Here is a 19398-nt window from a genome sequence, read left to right on the forward strand (position 1 = left end):
TACAACACGAGGGAGAGAGAGGCAGTGTAAACAACCAAAATGGCGTATGGGCAAGGAATGAGCGTAGCGAAGCGACGCCGTCCTCTCCCCCACAAAGCGTATTCTTCCGCTGTGCGCCCGGAACTAGTTCGCGTTTGTTTACGTCGCTTACGACGCTAAACTGCGTAAGACGGAACGACGCATAATATTATTTTTTATATTTTTATGGGGGCGCGTTCGTAACCACGAAACATCGTAAGTCGAGACCGGCGTAACCCGAGGACTTACTGTATACACTTTTTGTATTTTGTATATTCAACTACCCGCCTTCTTCAATGTAGTTTAGCCAATAAACACAAGCTAGAAGATATTGCTTTATTATTGCCCTTCATCCTGGGACCTCTGTGACCACAGAGGACATGATGGTGGATTAAATAAAAGCGATTCACTACATAAATGAGTCACTTTAATGGAGAATGTGAGAGATACAGCAGTACTACAAAGTACCTTCGGCGATTAACTTGCCGGTTACACTACTTTACAAAAGCGGCGTCATGCCACGTATGTCATAACACAAGAAATATGAGTAAAAACAAATGACTGCACCCAAGCGTATAATCAACTTTACCAATGCATCATAAATAAAAGTTTAATGTTCTAACACCCCCTCATAAACTTTTATTGTCATCAGTCTGCAAATTACTACACATCAAACAAATATATACATCATGGTAATCAAAAAAAGAAAAAAAATACATAGCTATCAAAGGTCAATTTACAAAACCATTAATGACACAAATTAAAATAAATCAACTTGTTTTAGTTACTAGTTTTGTAGCGACGCATAATATCGGCTTTATTTTCACTTGAGGGGACACACTAAATCAACATTTTTACTCATAACCTCATTACGGATAAAATGATAGCGTATGTCTATATGTTTAGACATTTGATAGTAAACAGGGTTCTTAGCAAGTTTAATTGCCCCTTGGTTATCAACAAATAATGTGATGGGTTTGACTTCAACATTAGTCATAGTTAACAACTGTTGCAAAAATTTTGCTTCTTGGATAGCAAAAGTCAATGAAACACTCAGCTTCACAAGAACTTAAAGCTATATTACTTTGTTTCTTACTCTTCCAAGAAATAAGAGCACTATCGGCACTCATTTGGTAACAATAACCTGAAATACTTTTACGATCTTCAGAACTACCCCAGTCTGAGTCGCAGTACCAGAAATCTCAATAGTATCATAAGACTTCTTAAAAACAAGGCAATGTTGTTTAGTACCTTTAAGAAATTTTAGAACATATTTACACATAGCCAAATGACTTTGAGTTGGCCTAGCCATATACTGTGAAAGTTTAGACACAACAAAACTTAAATCAGGCCTAGTACAGGTCATGATATATATCAAGCTTCCAACAATGTTTTTGTAAAGAGTACTGTCAACTACTTCAGGACTTTCCTCAAAAGTACACTTATTAACACTTAGATCACAAGGAATTGACTTTGGGTTGCATTCATTCATTTAGAACTTCCTCAAAACTTTCTCAATGAACTTACTCTGGTTCATTTTTATACAATCTCCATCAAAAACAAACTCAATACCCAAAAACCATGAAAGTTTCCCTAAATCTTTCATCTCAAGTCTATGACATAATACACGTTTAGTGTCAAACAGAGCTTTCTCATTACTACTGGCAATGATCATATCATCAACCCAAACCAAGATAATTACATGAAAGTTGTCTTTTATTGACATACACACAATGATCACTTAATGACTGCTCAAAATTATTTTGAATTAAGAAATCATGGAGCATATTATTCCATTTTCTGCCTGATTGCTTTAAACCATACAGAGATTTATTCAGTTTCCAAACCAATTGTTCATTATTACTACCTGTTTCATTGTAAACTTCAGGCTGTTGAACAAATATTTCACAATCAATATCAGAATTAAGATAGGCAGTTTTAAACTCCATACAATGCACAATTAAATCATGTTGTACTGCCAATTGCATAAGCATTCTAATTGAGGTCATACGCACAGTAGGAGAAAAAGTATCAGTATAATCAACACCTTCAATTTGAGAATACCCTTTTGCAACATAGCGAGCTTTATATTGCTCTTCACCATTTAACCCTTCTTTAATGGCATATACCCATCGTCCACCTACAATACAACGGTTGTTTGGTAAACTACACAATTCATGTATTGTTATCTCTTAAAGATTGAATTTCATCATTCATTGCAGCTTTCCATTTGTGAGCCACATGTGAATTTAATGCCTCTCTATAGCTTTCAGGAATTTAAGTTACTTTACAACAATAATGAACAGAACAGCCCAGTAAATCAACATTATCAGGACCAACATATTCTTCAAGATATTTGGGAGCAGTTCGCTCCCTACTTGGATAACGGGACTCACCTTCCCTTTCAGTTTCAGTCAAATCTGCATTAATTTCACTATGGTCATCTTCAGCAAGGATAGGTTTAGAAACAGGATCACTTTGATTATCATTAACAGTTGTTTTCTTTTCATTGCAAATGACATTCTCATTATCAGAGTCCGATTCACTATCTTCTGATTCACCATCTTCCTTTAGACATTGGGATTTATCAAAATTGAATTTATCAGTAAAATGTACTAACCTAACCTTTCTCAAACTGTCAGTTCCTGGATAATATACAAGATAAGCAGGACTGTATGAATCATAGCCAACAAATATTCCCTTTTCACATCTTGGGTCTAGCTTAGCTTTCTTTTCTATATAAGCATAACACAGGGAACCAAAAATATGCATAATTTCAAGTTTAGGCTTCTTAGACATTAACACTTTATATGGGGTTTTATCTAGTCTAGAATTGTAGCATCTATTCCTTATATGAGCAGCTGCACTAACAGCATAATTCCACATGAATTTTGGTAGCTTTGCTTCAATTAAGAGACATCTGGCCATTTCAAACAATGTACGCCACATTCTCTCAGCAGTACCATTTTGGTGTGGTGAATTTGGTGAAGAAAATTCTTGTTTAATCTTATTACTTACCAGAAATTCTTTAAATTCTGAAGAAGTAAATTCTCCTCCATCATCACACCTTAATCTTTTAACAACACCATAAGAACTAGTATCAGCAAGGAATTTCTTAGTAGCATTAAGTGCATCACTTTTCTGTTTCCAGAAATAAACAAAAACAGATCCTGAATAATCATCTACAAAAACAATACAATATTTAGATTTTCCCCTTGATTCAATACTCATTGGTCCAGCAAGATCACAATGTACAAATTCCATTTTACTCTTTGCTCTCTCATCTGGTAATCTGTTCCTAGATAAATGCATTTTACCTTCATGACAAGTTATGCAATCAAAATTACTTTTGTCATTAATTTTCATACCTTCAGCTTTATCTTCTAACTTCAAAATGTCTTTAACATTGCAGTGTCCCAAAACCTTATGCCACTCCTCTAGTGAACGACATTTACATGAGCTTACATTATTTAGATAATACAACTTACCTTTCTTATCTATTTCAAAAGACACACCATTTGAGCTTATCAACTCAGAATGATTAGGATTAAAGCTTACTGTAGCTCCTTTACTAACAGCTGATTGTACAGAAAATATACTCCACTTAAAAGTAGGAATATACAAGGCATTATCAAGAACAACATTTTGTTTTATACCATTTGTATCATAAAGTACAATTTTAGCTTTACCTTTACCTTTAACAATATTCTGGCATCTTGCAACATCTTCAAGTTCAACCATATGTTTTGATTCATCAAAGTCTTCAGCAAAACACTTAAACTATGATTTATCAGTAATGATGTGGGTAGTAGCACCACAATCAACAAGAACATTACATACATCTGTAGATATGATATCAACAGAGCAACTTATTTCGAAACTGCATTCTTCATCATTATAATTATTAGTGGATGTAGGCTTACAAACATTCACAGTTGCACTAGAAAATTTAGTAGGCCTCTTAGCCTTCCTACATTCATCAAAATTGTGTGTAATGGTTTTGCATTCTTTGCACCACTTACCTCTGTCTTTCTTCAACTTACCATCTTACTGATGAGCCACTGGCAGACCCACCACACTGAAAATCAGGATTCTTCTTATAATTCACCTTAAGGACGTCCTCACTCTTCACATTAGGCCTATGTGCCTCTCGACTCCTCAGGTTTTCTTCATAACTCCGTAGCAGAGACTTGAATTCCAGAAACGTAGGCTCACTATCCTTCTGCATAACAACAGTATTAAATGGAGTAAATTCCTCTGGAAGACCCTTCAACACCATAGCAATAAGAAGGCTGTCACTGATCGTCTCACCAGCTGACTTTAACGAACTAGAGGCTGCCTCCGCTTAAAGAAAATAATCCGTCACACATTCTTTCCCTCTCATTTTCAGTGACGTCAGCTCCGTGTAGAGGGAGATGATTCTTGGTTTCCCAGTACCTTGGTAATGGTCCCTTAAGCTAGCCATACACGATAGAGACTGGCACGGCGGGCCGTCACGGCGGTACTGGCCCTCCGCGCCAGACCCCTAAGGATTGCCCATACACGATGGAGACAGGATTTCAAGAGGACAACATGCTCTGCCATCTCTGGGAGTTACCACATTCTTCATTATCTGCCCATCGGTCTATGAGAAGAAGATTACTCAGTGTTCAAGCGGTCTTGATTGTAAGGTGACATATCATTCGCAATATGGCTTTTTTTTTTAAATAAAAGAAAGATGATTGCTGTAATCATAGCTCTTTTTGGATCAAGAGGACAATAACTATGAAATGTGTGGCAAAAATCGCAGAAGACAATGGTCAAAAGAATGGCTAAGAAAGAGAGGAAATTTTAGCTTTCACAAAATCTACGTCTGCATTCTCATCAATTTTCTTGCAGACCTCTAATAACTCTTCATAGGCAGCCTGCTTTTTAGATTTATTAAAATAATCTTCACTTTTTACCTTCCATAAACACGGATGAAGTCTATAAAGTTCAATGAATTCAGTAACAAAATCTTGAGTTAAATATTTGGTTGCCTGCGACATACTTGAGAAGTTGCAATGAGGACACTGCTTAAAACGATATGTATGGAGGCCAATCTTCGTCCTACGGGTGAATAACATTCAGTCTCAGGTATCATACTTGTTTCATTCTTGAGGGATGGTCAGGACTCTGGGAGGCTAATCTCTTCCCACACACGTTAGGGACTTGCGCGGCGAGTCAGCAAATTGCAACGGGACAGGACAGGATTTTCAACATGCTGAAAGGATGGCGAGCCAAGACAAGCCCGACGAGACTGGCTTTTTTCCCCCCATACGCCATAAAGACTGGACCGATGCGGGACAATCCCCTTGAAATTGACGGGCCAGTCTCTATCATTGACTGCATCTCTCATTATTAATTGGAGGCTCTTATCATCTAGAACTTGAACGACCTCGGCAAAAATGTCAGCATTTTTAGCAATGAATTCCGCTGAAGTTCGATCTTCACTTTCGTCTAGGATTAGTTTTCGAAGTCTCAGATGGGCTAGAAATTTTATCTCCCACATTTCATATTTCTCCTCATCACCATCAAAATACAAGTTCCTCTTGCTTGAGCTGGGCCCATAACCTGTGACCTCAGAGGACATGATGGTGGATTAAAGAAAAGCGAATCACTACATAAATGAGTCACTTTAATGGAGAATGTGAGAGATACAGCAGTACTACAGAGTACCTTCGGCGATTAACTTGCCGGTTTACAAAAGCGGCGTCATGCCACGTATATCATAACACAAGAATTATGGGTAAAAACAAGTGACTGCACCCAAGCGTATAGTCAACATTACCAATGCATCTTAAATAAAAGTTTAATATTCTAACAACCTCGGCGATGAGAAATGGAATATTATCCCCGATACTAAAACACCATCTTTCCCTCTACCTACAATTAAGAGTGAAGAATTGTCGTATGGGTCATACAACTGAAGCAGACCCAAAATTATGACGACAAAACAGTATGCAGGAAACAAACGAAACATTGGAAGCCTATGTTACCAGATTGAAGATTCTTGTGAAGGACTGCAACTATGGTAAGTTAACCAACGAAACAAGCAGGTGAGGGACCAAGTGGTGTTTGGATGCACTGAGGACAATCTTCGTCAGAGGTTATTTGAAGTTGAAGACCTTACCCTTGAGAAGACACTGGATTTGTGTGTGGCCTTTCAAGCAAGCAAAAGGCAGATGGACGTCATCAAGTCTACTTCTCGCCAGACCAATGACAGTGTGGCCAAAGTGAGAGAAAAGCCTAGAAGGGAGAAGACTACTGGTAGCAGACACGACGCAGACCATGATGGTAGGCCTAGGCATGAAAATAATGAAGGTAGGCCTAAGTCCAGTAGACCCAGTATTCCTACAAATAAGTTGCGCCCTTGCTAATTTTGTGGGGAAAAACATGAATGGCGTAAGGAAAAGTGTCCAGCTCATGGTAAGAAATGTATAAAATGTGGTAAATATAATCATTATGCTGTTAAATGTAAAAGTAGAACAATAAATTATGTATCAAGTAATGAGAATGACTTTGATGTGAGTAGTTCAGATGAATCTGAATGTGAGCATTTGCTTAAAGTGTCTAGTAAAAAGGATAAGCTAATTGAAGCTGATTTTGAAGTTAATGGTAAACTAATCAAATTTGAAGTGGATTGTGCAGCTAGTGTAAATGTAATTCCTCAATATTTAATTCCTAATGTCAATTTAAAGCCTTGTGACACTACCCTAGAAGTATGGACCTTAGACACAGTTAGGCCTAAGGGAAAGTAAAGGTTAGTAATTAGAAATTGTAAGAATAGGAAGAAATATAACCTTGAATTTTTGGTTGTTGATTGTAAATACATTCCATTATTAAGTTAAAGAACATCAGAGCAAATGGGACTTATTACAGTTAATTATGAAAATATTTCTGCAACTAAAGATGTACTTGATAAATATGGCAATGAATTTGACACAAATGCAGAACCAGTGGTGATTCCTAAATACAGAGTTCCTATTAAGCTTAAAAACAGAGTATGTAAAAAAATAAATGAAATGGAAAAACAAAATAATAGCTAAAGTTGACCAACCTACTGATTGGGTGAGTAGGATGGTTGTAGCTGATAAGAAAAATAAGGATTTAAGAATTTGTATTGATCCACAAGCTTTAAAAAAGTCTCTGAAAAGGGAACATCATCCTATCCCTGTAATTGATTATATTCTACCCCAACTGTCAAAGGCAAAGGTTTTTTCATTTTTTGATTTGGCCAATGGGTATTGGCATTGTGTTCTTGATGAAAAATCTAGTTTTTAACCACTTTTCAAACCCTTTTTGGTCGCTACCAGTGGCTTAGACTACCATTTGGTTTAAATGTTAGTGGTGAGATTTTCCAAAAGCAGTTACTCTTGAATCTTGAGAATCTTGATGGTGTTGTATGTATTGCTGACGATGTTTTAATTTATGGTGTAGGTGAAACGTATGAGGAAGCTGTTAAAGACTATGATAGTAAGACAATCAAATTTTTGGAAAGGTGCCAGGCTAAGGATATAAAACTTAATAAGTCTAAGGCCGTATTAAGAAAATCTGAAATTGCTTTCTTAGGTCATAAAATCACAGGAAAAGGTCTCATGCCGGACCCTAAAAAGGTGGAAGCAATCCTGAATATGAAACCACCTACTGATGTAACTGATGTTAAAGAGTTTACAGGTATGGTTAATTACTTAACCCAAAATAGGAAATCCCGTGCCAAATAGCACAGCTCCCCCTGTACTTTTGTATTTCCGGCCAAATTTTTCCCACAATTCATACTTCCTTGGCTCAGTTGGTGCTTTGGCTGGCATTTCAACACAAGTTCTTCATACTGTAAGGTGTGTAACGTGCTGCTCCTCTTCATCCACTCTTGGTGAGTACTCATGTATCCAAATGGCACAGCATTTCCTAATATGATAGTATATGGTGAAAAATATATTTTTCAGAAAAGGCCATTACCGCTTGTAAATAACATAATGACTATGTTTTGAGAGTGTAATAGCATTATTAGATCTTGTACATAGTCAAACATGACTTACATTATTCCATATATAGTATTATTGATTTTTTTTTTTTTTTTTAGTGTGATAAAATGCCCAGGAAACGTAAGAGAACACTGTCCAGGTTCGACTTAGATGCCTTGGTGAATACCTCAGCTTTTGATACGGTATTGTACACTACCCATGATGAAGGAATGGACAGTGACATTTCTCATTATTGGATTATTGAGTCTCCCCACCCCTCCCCTAGGGCTGGCCCGTCCACCTCCTGTGCCTTGCCCTCACAATCACAGACTGTAATTGAGTGTGAGATTGGTACTTCAGGTTCCATGCAAGCAGTGATAACACCTCACAAAGACCCTCTACAGACTGACAGTGATGAAATTTAACACAATTATTGAGTGTAATAATGATCATTTGCAACAAATGTGAAGATGATGATGAGGACATCAAGTAGCAGGTAACTGTATTTGTTTCATATTGCATTCACACATTAAAAATATACTAGAAACAAAGTTATTAGAAAAAAAAAATTTTATTGCATATACAAGCATAAAATTCACCAGAACATATCATCATAGCTGAAAACTCAAGTGTTTGCTGCTGGAGTGTAAATAATAATATGTCCGTTTTCATTTATTCCAGGACCGATGTATTCTGTGGTTCCCAGGATGAACAAGATGCCTAGGGGATTCTTTATAGTTCCTAGTTCATATATTCGAAAATCTTTTTTGCTGAATGACGTGTCTTTTTATCATTACAGTACCTCAATTGATAAGATCTTTTTTATATCACAATTGATAAGATCTTTTTTATATCAAAGTTTTTTTCTAATAAATCAAAAATATATTGTTAAGTTTAATTGTCATAATTGAAGGTGATATTTGTTCAAGAATATTATTTTTTTACTTTAGTATAGTTTTGGTAAAATAAAGCGTTTGCATATTTTATTTTTTATTTTTTCCTACAATGATTCCATATGGATACAGGATTTCCTATAGCGTTACGCGCAGGTACGATTTCCTATCTAGGGTTAAGTAAATTTCTTCCTAATCTATCTGAGGTGTTAGAACCAATAAGAAAATTAACTCATCAAAATACCGAATGGAACTGGACAGAAAAACTAGAAAAAGCTTTCATTGAGTCAAAAAGGCTAATCACTAATGCTCCAATACTGCAGTACTATGACCCTAACTTAGACCTTGTCATACAGTGTGACGCTTCACAAAATAGGCTAAGTTCAGTATTGTTACAATGTGGTAAACCAATTGCTTTTGCTAGCCGTGCTTCATCAGAAACCGAAAAAAGGTATCCATAAATTGAAAAGGAAACACTTGCTATTTTTTTAGTCTTAGAAAATTTCATGAGTATGTCTATGGTCGTAAAGTAATTGTTGAGTGATCACAAACCTATTGCTAGTATTGTTTTTGAAACCCTTGTGTAATGCTCCCAAGCAACTGCAAGGAATGTTGCTTAACATTCTACAGTACGATGTTGAAATGAAAGGTAAGGAAATGTTTGTGGCTGATGCACTCTCGAGATCTTATCTGCTATTAGATAATTATAAAGAAAATGAATTTGAGCAAGTTAACATGCTTGATTATTTGCCAGTAAGAAAAGAGCGTCTTAATGAAATTAAATATGAAACAGACCAGGATGAGAGTTTGCAAATTTTAAAATCATTAATCTTAAAAGGTTGGCCAGAAGGAAATGATGAGATACATAATGTAGTCAAAGCCTATATATAGTCATACCAAGGATGAGTACTTGGTTCAAGACGGGTTAATTTTTAAGAGTAAAAGAATAGTCATCCCATTAAACCTCAGACATAAGATAATGCAGGTCGTTCATTCAGCACATATAGGAATTGAGGGCTGTCTACGGAAAGTCAGAGAATGTATCTATTGGCCAGGAATGAACTCTGATATAAAGCAATTCATCTTATGTGAAATTTGTAATAAATTCCCTTGTGCTCAACAAAAGGAAACTTTAATTAAACATAAAATTGCTGATCGGCCATGGCAAAAGGTTGGAGTTGATCTAATGAGTATTGAAAAGCATAATTATCTTATAACTGTTGATTACTTCAGCAATTTTTGGGAAATTGACTACCTAGAAAACACATTAGCCAGTACAGTGATTAGAAAACTTAAATCTCATTTTGCTAGGTATGGATTGCCCTGTGTATTGATTAGTGATAATGGACCCCAATTTGTAAATGAGAATTTCAAACAGTTTGCAACTGATTATGATTTCGAGCATAGGACAAGTAGCCCTACATATGCCCAATCTAATGGTATGGTCGAATCTGCAGTGAAAACATCTAAACGTTTAATTAGAAAAGCTATTGAAAGTAACAAAGATCCCTATCTAGCCATTTTGGACCATAGGAATACTCCTACTAGTGATAAAGACGCCAGCCCATCACAGTATAGCCTAGGTAGGAGAACAGTATCAAATTACCAATGTTATCCAAGTTACTTGAAAATCAAAATGTAAATTTAGAGTTGGCTAAGGTAAAGAAGAAAATAAAAAATGCTAAGAGTAAATTCTATTATGATAAAAATGCTAAAGATTTAAGTATTTTGCATGAAGGAGATAATGTACATCTTAAACCTTATGTTTTGGGCATAAATGTCTGGGAAAAAGGAAAAGTTGTTGAACGATTAGATGAAAGGTCTTATCTAATTGAAAGTGAAGGCAAGCTATTTAGAAGGAATAGAGTTCAGATGAAAGAAACCCCAAGTGATGTGCAAATGCCCAAGGTAAATGAACAAGTAACTATTGACTTTATTGGTAATGAAATTGAAACTCCAGTCAAAGTGGAAAATAAAGTTGAAAGTGACAGACAAACAAGGTCAACCAGAAATAATTTACCCTCTAAGTATTCTGACTATGAAATGTATTGATGTTGTACGTAATTTCTTTAATGTCATATAAATGTTATGATTATGAAGCGTATCGATTTGGTGTGTATATTCTTGAATGGCATGTTTAATTTTATACCAAGAATGAATATTTTATTTTTGAACAGGTACAACCACATATCCATTATAGTGTACAATATTTTGAATGTTAATAACTTTTAGAGCTGATTTAGTCCTAACCAGTAACCTATCAAAGTAAATTCAGTGTAGTATTCTAACTGATAATCCATCCAAATAAATTTAATTTTAAAAGTAGAAAAGATGTTATATTATTATTAATTATTCAGTAATTATGTTCATTGTATTGTTGAGAACGCTACCAACAGTTTCAGGATTCCTAATGCCACCGCCAGATGTCGGCGTGTGTTGTTGTTGTTGTTGTAATCCGGCTCAGTACAATAAAGTTAAGTTGTAACATGTGAGTTTATATCATGAATATCACCTCCAATATATGACATCAAGACAGGTAAGAACTATGGAGATAGTGGGTAGATACCTATCCGCGGCAGCCCAGATTATGGAAGTTGCTGTTTTTTTATGCAGTTTTACCTACTGAACAAGAATTTGAAGTAATATTTATTTGGACAACTGTAATTTACCTTTGAACTCTATCCTACGGTAAAGGGGACCCCCATTGGGAACCGGGGTTTTGGGTGGGAACAAAACACTGGGAAGAATTATGCGGCTCTACTCTTATCCTACGGTAAGGGGGCCCCCCAGTGGAACCAGGGTTTTGGGTGGGGAAAAACCACTTGGGGGGAGGTTTTGCCGTGTTATTGTGGTATTTCCCATTATTTATGACATTTAAAACACGAAATACAATCGAAAATAAGAAATAACAAAAGCACCAATAGTGGAGCCGTTTCACATCCAAATCCCATCTACTACAACTACTATTACAACACCGAATCCTACTACACATGTGCCAATTCTACTGCGCATGCGCTAGTTAAGGGAGCTTTTGTTATAAATGCAGACTTCTTAGTGAGGAAAGAAATGAGGGTGTACGGGAGGGGTACATGTTATTTAACCAATCACATTGCAGTATGGCCCCTACATTGCTATAGGACCGAGTGAAGAATTGGGGGGTAACCATACATAGAGTTACATAAATTCATTTTCCTAATTTGTTTTTTAATCATGTTATATGAATTCTAGTGTTTATTCCTGTTTCCTTTATCACAGTATTTGTATAATATTTGCTTTGTTTTGTCCTCACCTAATAATTTTGCCATAAATACCTTGAAATATTAAGTTATAATTGAGGACAGACACCTGAAAATGCCTACGTGGTTGGACTAGAAGTTGGTGTTAGGACGATTCGATACCTACCTTCCTGTCGGTTACATGAAATTGCAAGTTGCTTGGGATATTCCATACATGATTTATAGACAACTCACTCCCTCCCCTTTCCAGTATTCACGTCTGACTGTTTGCGTTTCATCATTAAGAATACATTTCATACCCATAACAATTTCTTTGTTAAAATTTGACCTTATTGGAACATCTACTTATATATATTCCATTATATCCTTTTACACACATTTCAATTTACACCTTTTGTTTTACAATCTTTTCTCACCCATAAAAAATTTTGGATAAAATTTTACTAATTATTAGAACATTTTCATTGGTTATATCTTAGGCTACCTTCAAGTTCGTCTTCCTTTACGGTGTTCTACTAGGTTTGGTTAGTATGTTAACCTATACGTTGATCTTCCTTCAAGTTTGTCTTTCTTAAAGGGGGTGTACTGGGGGGGCGGGGGCCCCCCTATGTCAGGTAACACGTTCTACTAGGTTAGGTTGGTGAAGTTAGGTTGGTTATATCTTAGTCTACCTTCAAGTTTGTCTTCCTTTACGGGGGGCGGAGCCCCCCCGGTCAGGTAATATGTTCTACTAGGTTAGGTTAGTATGGTAACCTATATGTTAACCTATATGATGGTCTTCCTTCAAGTTTGTCTTTCTTGAAGGGGGGGAAGGGGGGGTACGGGGGGTCGGAGCCCCCCAAGTCAGGTAACACGTTCTACTAGGTTAGGTTGGTTATATCTTAGTCTACCTTCAAGTTTGTCTTCCTTTACGGGGGGCGGAGCCCCCAGGTCAGGTAATATGTTCTACTAAGTTAGGTTAGGTTAGGTTGGATAGGTTAGTATGGTAACCTATATGTTGGCTGTTACGGACTGTGAGATCTCAGAGACAATGTTACGGTGTCGAAATATCCTGGTTAAAGGTCGACACAAATGTTACGGACTCTGAGGGAGGTCCGCTTCAGGTTCGATATGAAATAGTAAAAAAAAAATATATCAACACAAACAGTTGAAACTGAGGATACGAATATAGAAAGAAACACTAACACAACAAAGATTTATTTACAAGCTTAATAACAAAGGTAAATGCAGAATGGTATCTCCTATTTACATAAAAAGATAGAATCTTACACTGCAAGAACTGGGGGAAACATTGAGGTAATTCAAATACTTGATGCTCAATTTGGCGATTCGACGCGCTGGCTTCATAAATGTAGAGCGGCAATTGCAGTCATCCTCTTGACTGTATTGCAGAAACTAGTCTATTCGGAAGGCAGGAACTCTCCCCTTTTCTTCTCCAAAGTCTGCTCAACGTAGAGACAACTCGGCCGTCCACACCAGAAGACGACTAGACCAATATCCAACCAACACTCGAACAACTCTTCTTTTGATTGATACTTCGTCGGTTCCTTTTTTCTCGTATCTCACGGAAGATCTCTGCTGCTGCTGATCTCTCCCTGATAATCTGAGCTGTGGCTCTTACTAACTGGTGATCTCTCTCTTTTACGATTTCTTCCTCTTACAATCACTGCTCTCCAAAGTTCGTTCGTCGCATTTATACGGCACTCAGGGGGCGGAGCCTACGACGAACGTCACCGACTCCAGGGATTTCTAGAACTTCTTAGATGAATCTAGACGAGGTATTGCATCAGAAATCACGGCATTTCTCACGTCCAGACGAGATCCACAACACTCCTGCCGATTCTAGAACCATCATGATAACAGGCACCTCCAACACATTGCGCAAACGCCTCCTTGCTGCCGAACTTCTCGAAAATGCGTTCTCCTTTCCTTTAACTTTCTTTGCTAGGAAGCAATTACCATCACACGCCCCCCCCAAAAGAGAAAAAAAATGAAATCAACTGATTTTGTTTTTTTCTAAAGAGGAGCAAGAATTAAACAGTGGTGAAACAATTCTGCATAAAGCTTTAATCCAGTCAAACACGCACACTTCCCCACTCACACATTCACTCGTGCGATAACAGAAAACGGTTATTAGGCTACTCATTCTGAGAAATCTCTAGAGAGGCTATCAGCTATGTTATCCTTTCCCTTTATATTAACTATCTTCAGGTTATAGTCTTGTAATTCTAAACTCCAATGCATTAGACATTTATTCTTGTTCCTAAACCTCTCCAAATAAACTAACGGATTATGATCAGTATACACAGTTAAAACAGAACCGCTACGCGCGTAAATCTCAAAGTGTTGCAAGGCTGTAACTAAACCAAACAATTCCTTTTCAATAGTGGAATAGTTCTGTTGCACTTTATTCAGTTTCTTTGAATAATAGGCAACTGGGAGTTTCATTCCATTCACTTCTTGCAACAAAACCCCTCCTACGCCAATATCACTGGCATCGATCGCTAAATTAAATTCCTTACCAAAATCGGGTAATAATAGAACTGGCTCGTGAATCATTATAGCCTTTAACTTGTTGAAGGCTTCCACACACGCGTCATCAAATACAAAACTGTGTCCTTTCTTAAACAGATTAGTTATGGGAGCGCTTATTTCCGAGAAATTTGGTACGAATCTACGGAAATACGAGACCATTCCGAGAAATCTCAGGGCCTGTTTTTTAGTTGTTGGGATTGGGAAATTCACGATAGCTTCTATGTTCAGATCCTTTGGACAGATTTTACCAAGACCTACCTTATGTCCTAGATAAGTAATAGAGGCTTTCCCAAATTCGCACTTCTTTATATTCAGAAAGAGATTCGCTTTAGTAAGGGCCCTCAAGACTCGCCAAAATCCTTACATGATCCTCCCAAGTCTCTGAAAATATCACAAGGTCATCTAAGTACACGACACAGTTGTTGAGGTGACCGACGAGGACATGATGGTGGATTATTAAATAAGCAAATAAATGAGTCACTTTAATGGAGAATGTGGGAGATACAGCAGTACAGAGTACCTTCGGCGATCAACATGCCGGTTACACTACTTTCAAAAGCGGCGTCATGCCACGCACATCATAACGCAAGAATTATGGGTAAAAACAAATGACTGCACCCAAGCGTATAATCAACATTATCAATGCATCATAAATAAAAGTTTAATATTCTAACACCCCCTCATAAACTTTTATTCTCATCAATCTGCAAATTACTACACATCAAACAAATATATGCATCATGGTAATCAAACACAAACTCAATACCCAAAAACCATGAAAGTTTCCCTAAATCTTTCATCTTAAATCTATGATATAATACACGTTTAGTGTCAAACAGAGCTTTCTCATTACTACTGGCAATGATCATATCATCAACCCAAACCAAAATAATTACATGCGAGTTATGTCTTTTATTAACATACACACAATGATCACTTAATGACTGCTCAAAATTATTTTGAATTAAGAATCATTGAGCATATTATTCCAATTTCTGCCCGATTGCTTTAAACCATACAGATTTATTCAGTTTCCAAACCAATTGTTCATTATTACTACCAGTTTCATTGTAACCTTCTGGCTGTTGAACAAATATTTCACAATCAATATCAGAATTAAGATAGGCAGTTTTAAAATCCATACAATGCACAATTAAATCATGTTGTACTGCCAATTGCATAAGCATTCTAATTGAGGTCATACGTACAGTAGGAGAAAAAGTATCAGTATAATCAACACCTTCAATTTGAGAATACCCTTTTGCAACAAAGGGAGCTTTATATTGCTCTTCACCATTTAACCCTTCTTTAATGGCATATACCCATCGTCCATTTACAATACAACGGTTGTTTGGTAAACTACACAATTCATAAGTATTGTTATCTCTTAAAGATTGAATTTCATCATTCATTGCAGCTTTCCATTTGTGAGCCACATGTGAATTTAATGCCTCACTATAGCTTTCAGGAATTTAAGTTACTTTACAACAATAATGAACAGAATAGCCAAGTAAATCAACATTATCAGGATCAACATATTCTTCAAGATATTTGGGAGCAGTTCGCTCCCTACTTGGTTAACGGGACTCACCTTCCCTTTCAGTTTCAGTCAAATGTGCATTAATTTCACTATGCTCATCTTCAACAAGGATAGGTTTAGAAACAGGATCACTTTGATTCTCATTATCAGAATCCGATTCACTATCTTCTGATTCACCATCTTCCTTAAGACATTGGGATTTATCAAAATTGAATTTATCAGTAAAATGTACTAACCTAACCTTTCTCAAACTGTCAGTTCCTGGATAATATACAAGATAAGCAGGACTGTATGAATCATAGCCAACAAATATTCCCTTTTCACATCTTGGGTCTAGCTTAGCTTTCTTTTCTACATAAGCATAACACAGGGAACCAAAAATATGCATATTTTCAAGTTTAGGCTTCTTAGACATTAACACTTCATATGGGGTTTTATCTAGTCTAGAATTGTAGCATCTATTCCTTATATGAACAGCTGCCCTAACAGCATAATTCCACATGAATTTTGGTAGCTTTGCTTCAATTAAGAGACATCTAGCCATTTCAAACAATGTACGTCACATTCTCTCAGCAGTACCATTTTGGTGTGGTGAATTTGGTGAAGAAAATTCTTGTTTAATCTTATTACTTACCAGAAATTCTTTAAATTCTGAAGAAGTAAATTCTCCTCCATCATCACACCTTAATCATTTAACAACACCATAAGAACTAGTATCAGCAAGGAATTTCTTAGTAGCATTAAGTGCATCACTTTTCTGTTTCAAGAAATAAACAAAAACAGATCCTGAATAATCATCTACAAAAACAATACAATATTTAGATTTTCCCCTTGATTCAATACTCATTGGTCCAGCAAGATCACAATGTACAAATTCCATTTTACTCTTTGCTCTCTCATCTGGTAATCTGTTCCTAGATAGATGCATTTTACCTTCATGACAAGTTATGCAATCAAAATTACTTTTGTCATTAATTTTCATACCTTCAGCTTTATCTTCTAACTTCAAAATGTCTTTAACATTGCAGTGTCCCAAAACCTTATGCCACTCCTCTAGTGAACGACATTTACGTGAGCTTACATTATTTAGATAATACAGCTTACCTTTCTTATTTATTTCAAAAGACACACCATTTGAGCTTATCAACTCAGAATGATTAGGATTAAAGCTTACTGCAGCTCCTTTACTAACAGCTGATTGTACAGAAAATATATTCTGCTTAAAAGTATGAATATACAAGGCATTATCAAGAACAACATTTTGTTTTATACCATTTGTATCATAAAGTACAATTTTAGCTTTACCTTTACCTTTAACAATATTCTTGCATCTTGCACCATCTGCAAGTTCAACCATATGTTTTGATTCATCAAAGTCTTCATCAAAACACTTAAACTTAGATTTATCAGTAATGATGTGGGTAGCAGCACCACAATCAACAAGAACATTACATACATCTGCAGGTATGTTATCAACAGAGCAACTTATTTTGAAACAACATTCTTCATCATTATAATTATTAGTGGATCTAGGCTTACAAACATTCACAGTTGCACTAGAAAATCTAGCAGGCCTATTAGCCTTTCTACATTCATCAAAATTGTGTGTAATGGTTTTGCATTCTTTGCACCACTTACCTCTGTCTTTCTTCAACCTACACTCGAAAGACTTATGTCCAGGCTTACCACATGAATAACATCTTACTGATGAGCCACTGGCAGACCCACCACACTGAAAATCAGGATTTTTATAATTCACCTTAAGGACGTTCTCACTCATTACATTAGGCCTATGTGCCTCTCGACTCCTCAGCCTTTCTTCATAACTCCGTAGTAGACTTGAATTCCATTCTGCATAACAACAGTATTAAATGGAGTAAATTCCTCTGGAAGACCCTTCAACACCATAGCAATAAGAAGGCTGTCGCTGATCGTCTCACCAGCTGACTTTAACGAATTAGAGGTTGCCTCCGCTCAAAGAAAATAATCCGTCACACATTCTTCCCCTCTCATTTTCAGTGACGTCAGCTCCGTGTAGAGGGAGATGATTCTTGGTTTGCCTGTAACTTGGTAATGGTCCCGTAGAATCGCTAATGCCTTTCTTCCATCGTTGACTGCATCTCTCATTATTAATTGGAGGCTCTTGTCATCTAGAACTTGAACGATCTCGGCGAAAATGTCCGCATTTTTCGCATTGAATTTTGCTGAAGTTCGATCTTCACTTTCGTCTAGGATATACTTTCGAAGTCTCAGATGGGCTAGAAATTTTAGCTCCCACATTTCATATTTCTCCTCATCACTATCAAAATACAAGTTCCTCTTGCTTGAGCTGGGCCCATAACCTGTGACCGCAGAGGACATGATGGTGGATTATTAAATAAGCAAATAAATGAGTCACTTTAATAGAGAATGTGGGAGATACAGCAGTACAGAGTACCTTCGGTGATCAACTTGCTGGTTACACTACTTTCAAAAGCGGTGTCATGCCACGCACATCATAACGCAAGAATTATGGGTAAAAACAAATGACTGCACCCAAGCGTATAATCAACATTATCAATGCATCATAAATAAAAGTTTAATATTCTAACAGTTGATGTCATTTAAAACTTTATTCATTAACCTTTGGAAGGTACTGGCTGCGTTCTTCGAGCCAAAAGCCATAACTTTGGGCTTGAAACTACCAAATGGCGTTATAAAGGCAGAAATTTTCCAGGCTCGTTCACTTAAAGGTACTTGCCAATAACTTTTAGCCAAATCAAGCTTTGAGATGAACTTGGAATTTCCGATTCTATCTAAGCAATCGTCAATCCTGGGCAAGGGAAAATTACTTTGCTTCGTTACACTGTTTACCTTCTGGAAATCAATGCACAATCTATCTGATCCATCTTCCTTTTTCACCAGAACTACCGGGGAACTCCATTCACTCTCGCTAGATACTATCAAATCATCATCTAGCATGTAACTAATTTCCTTCCTCACAGATTCTGCCTTTTCTGGGTTCAGACGATATGGACTTTGCCTAATGGGTTTTGTGTCCTGCAACTCAATATCATGTTCTAAAACATTGGTTAGGCCTAGTTTGTCACTAATAGTTTCAGGATAATTCACTAAAACATTACGTACTTCCCTCACCTTTTCCTCTTCTAAACCCTGATTAAAAACTTCGAAATTCTTAAGCACCTCAGAGTTTT

General features: G+C 36.6%; 1 protein-coding gene and 1 long non-coding RNA gene across 2 annotated transcripts; both read left to right on the forward strand.

Moving 5' to 3' along the window:
* The first annotated feature begins 7784 nt into the window (after window positions 1-7784).
* On the forward strand, window positions 7785-8894 carry LOC135196759 (uncharacterized). Its single transcript, XR_010310459.1, has 3 exons — window positions 7785-7909; window positions 8120-8496; window positions 8682-8894. It is a non-coding gene; the product is annotated as an uncharacterized LOC135196759 (long non-coding RNA).
* A 978-nt stretch (window positions 8895-9872) lies between these two features.
* On the forward strand, window positions 9873-10945 carry LOC135196587 (uncharacterized protein K02A2.6-like). The gene is made up of 2 exons (XM_064223428.1): window positions 9873-10476; window positions 10632-10945. Exons 1-2 carry the CDS (start codon window positions 9873-9875, stop codon window positions 10943-10945), a joined length of 918 nt encoding a protein of 305 aa, XP_064079498.1.
* Window positions 10946-19398: the final 8453 nt, after the last annotated feature.

The sequence above is a fragment of the Macrobrachium nipponense genome, chromosome 18 (genome assembly GCF_015104395.2).
Source record: "Macrobrachium nipponense isolate FS-2020 chromosome 18, ASM1510439v2, whole genome shotgun sequence".
In the NCBI taxonomy this organism is placed as follows: Eukaryota; Metazoa; Arthropoda; class Malacostraca; order Decapoda; family Palaemonidae; genus Macrobrachium; species Macrobrachium nipponense.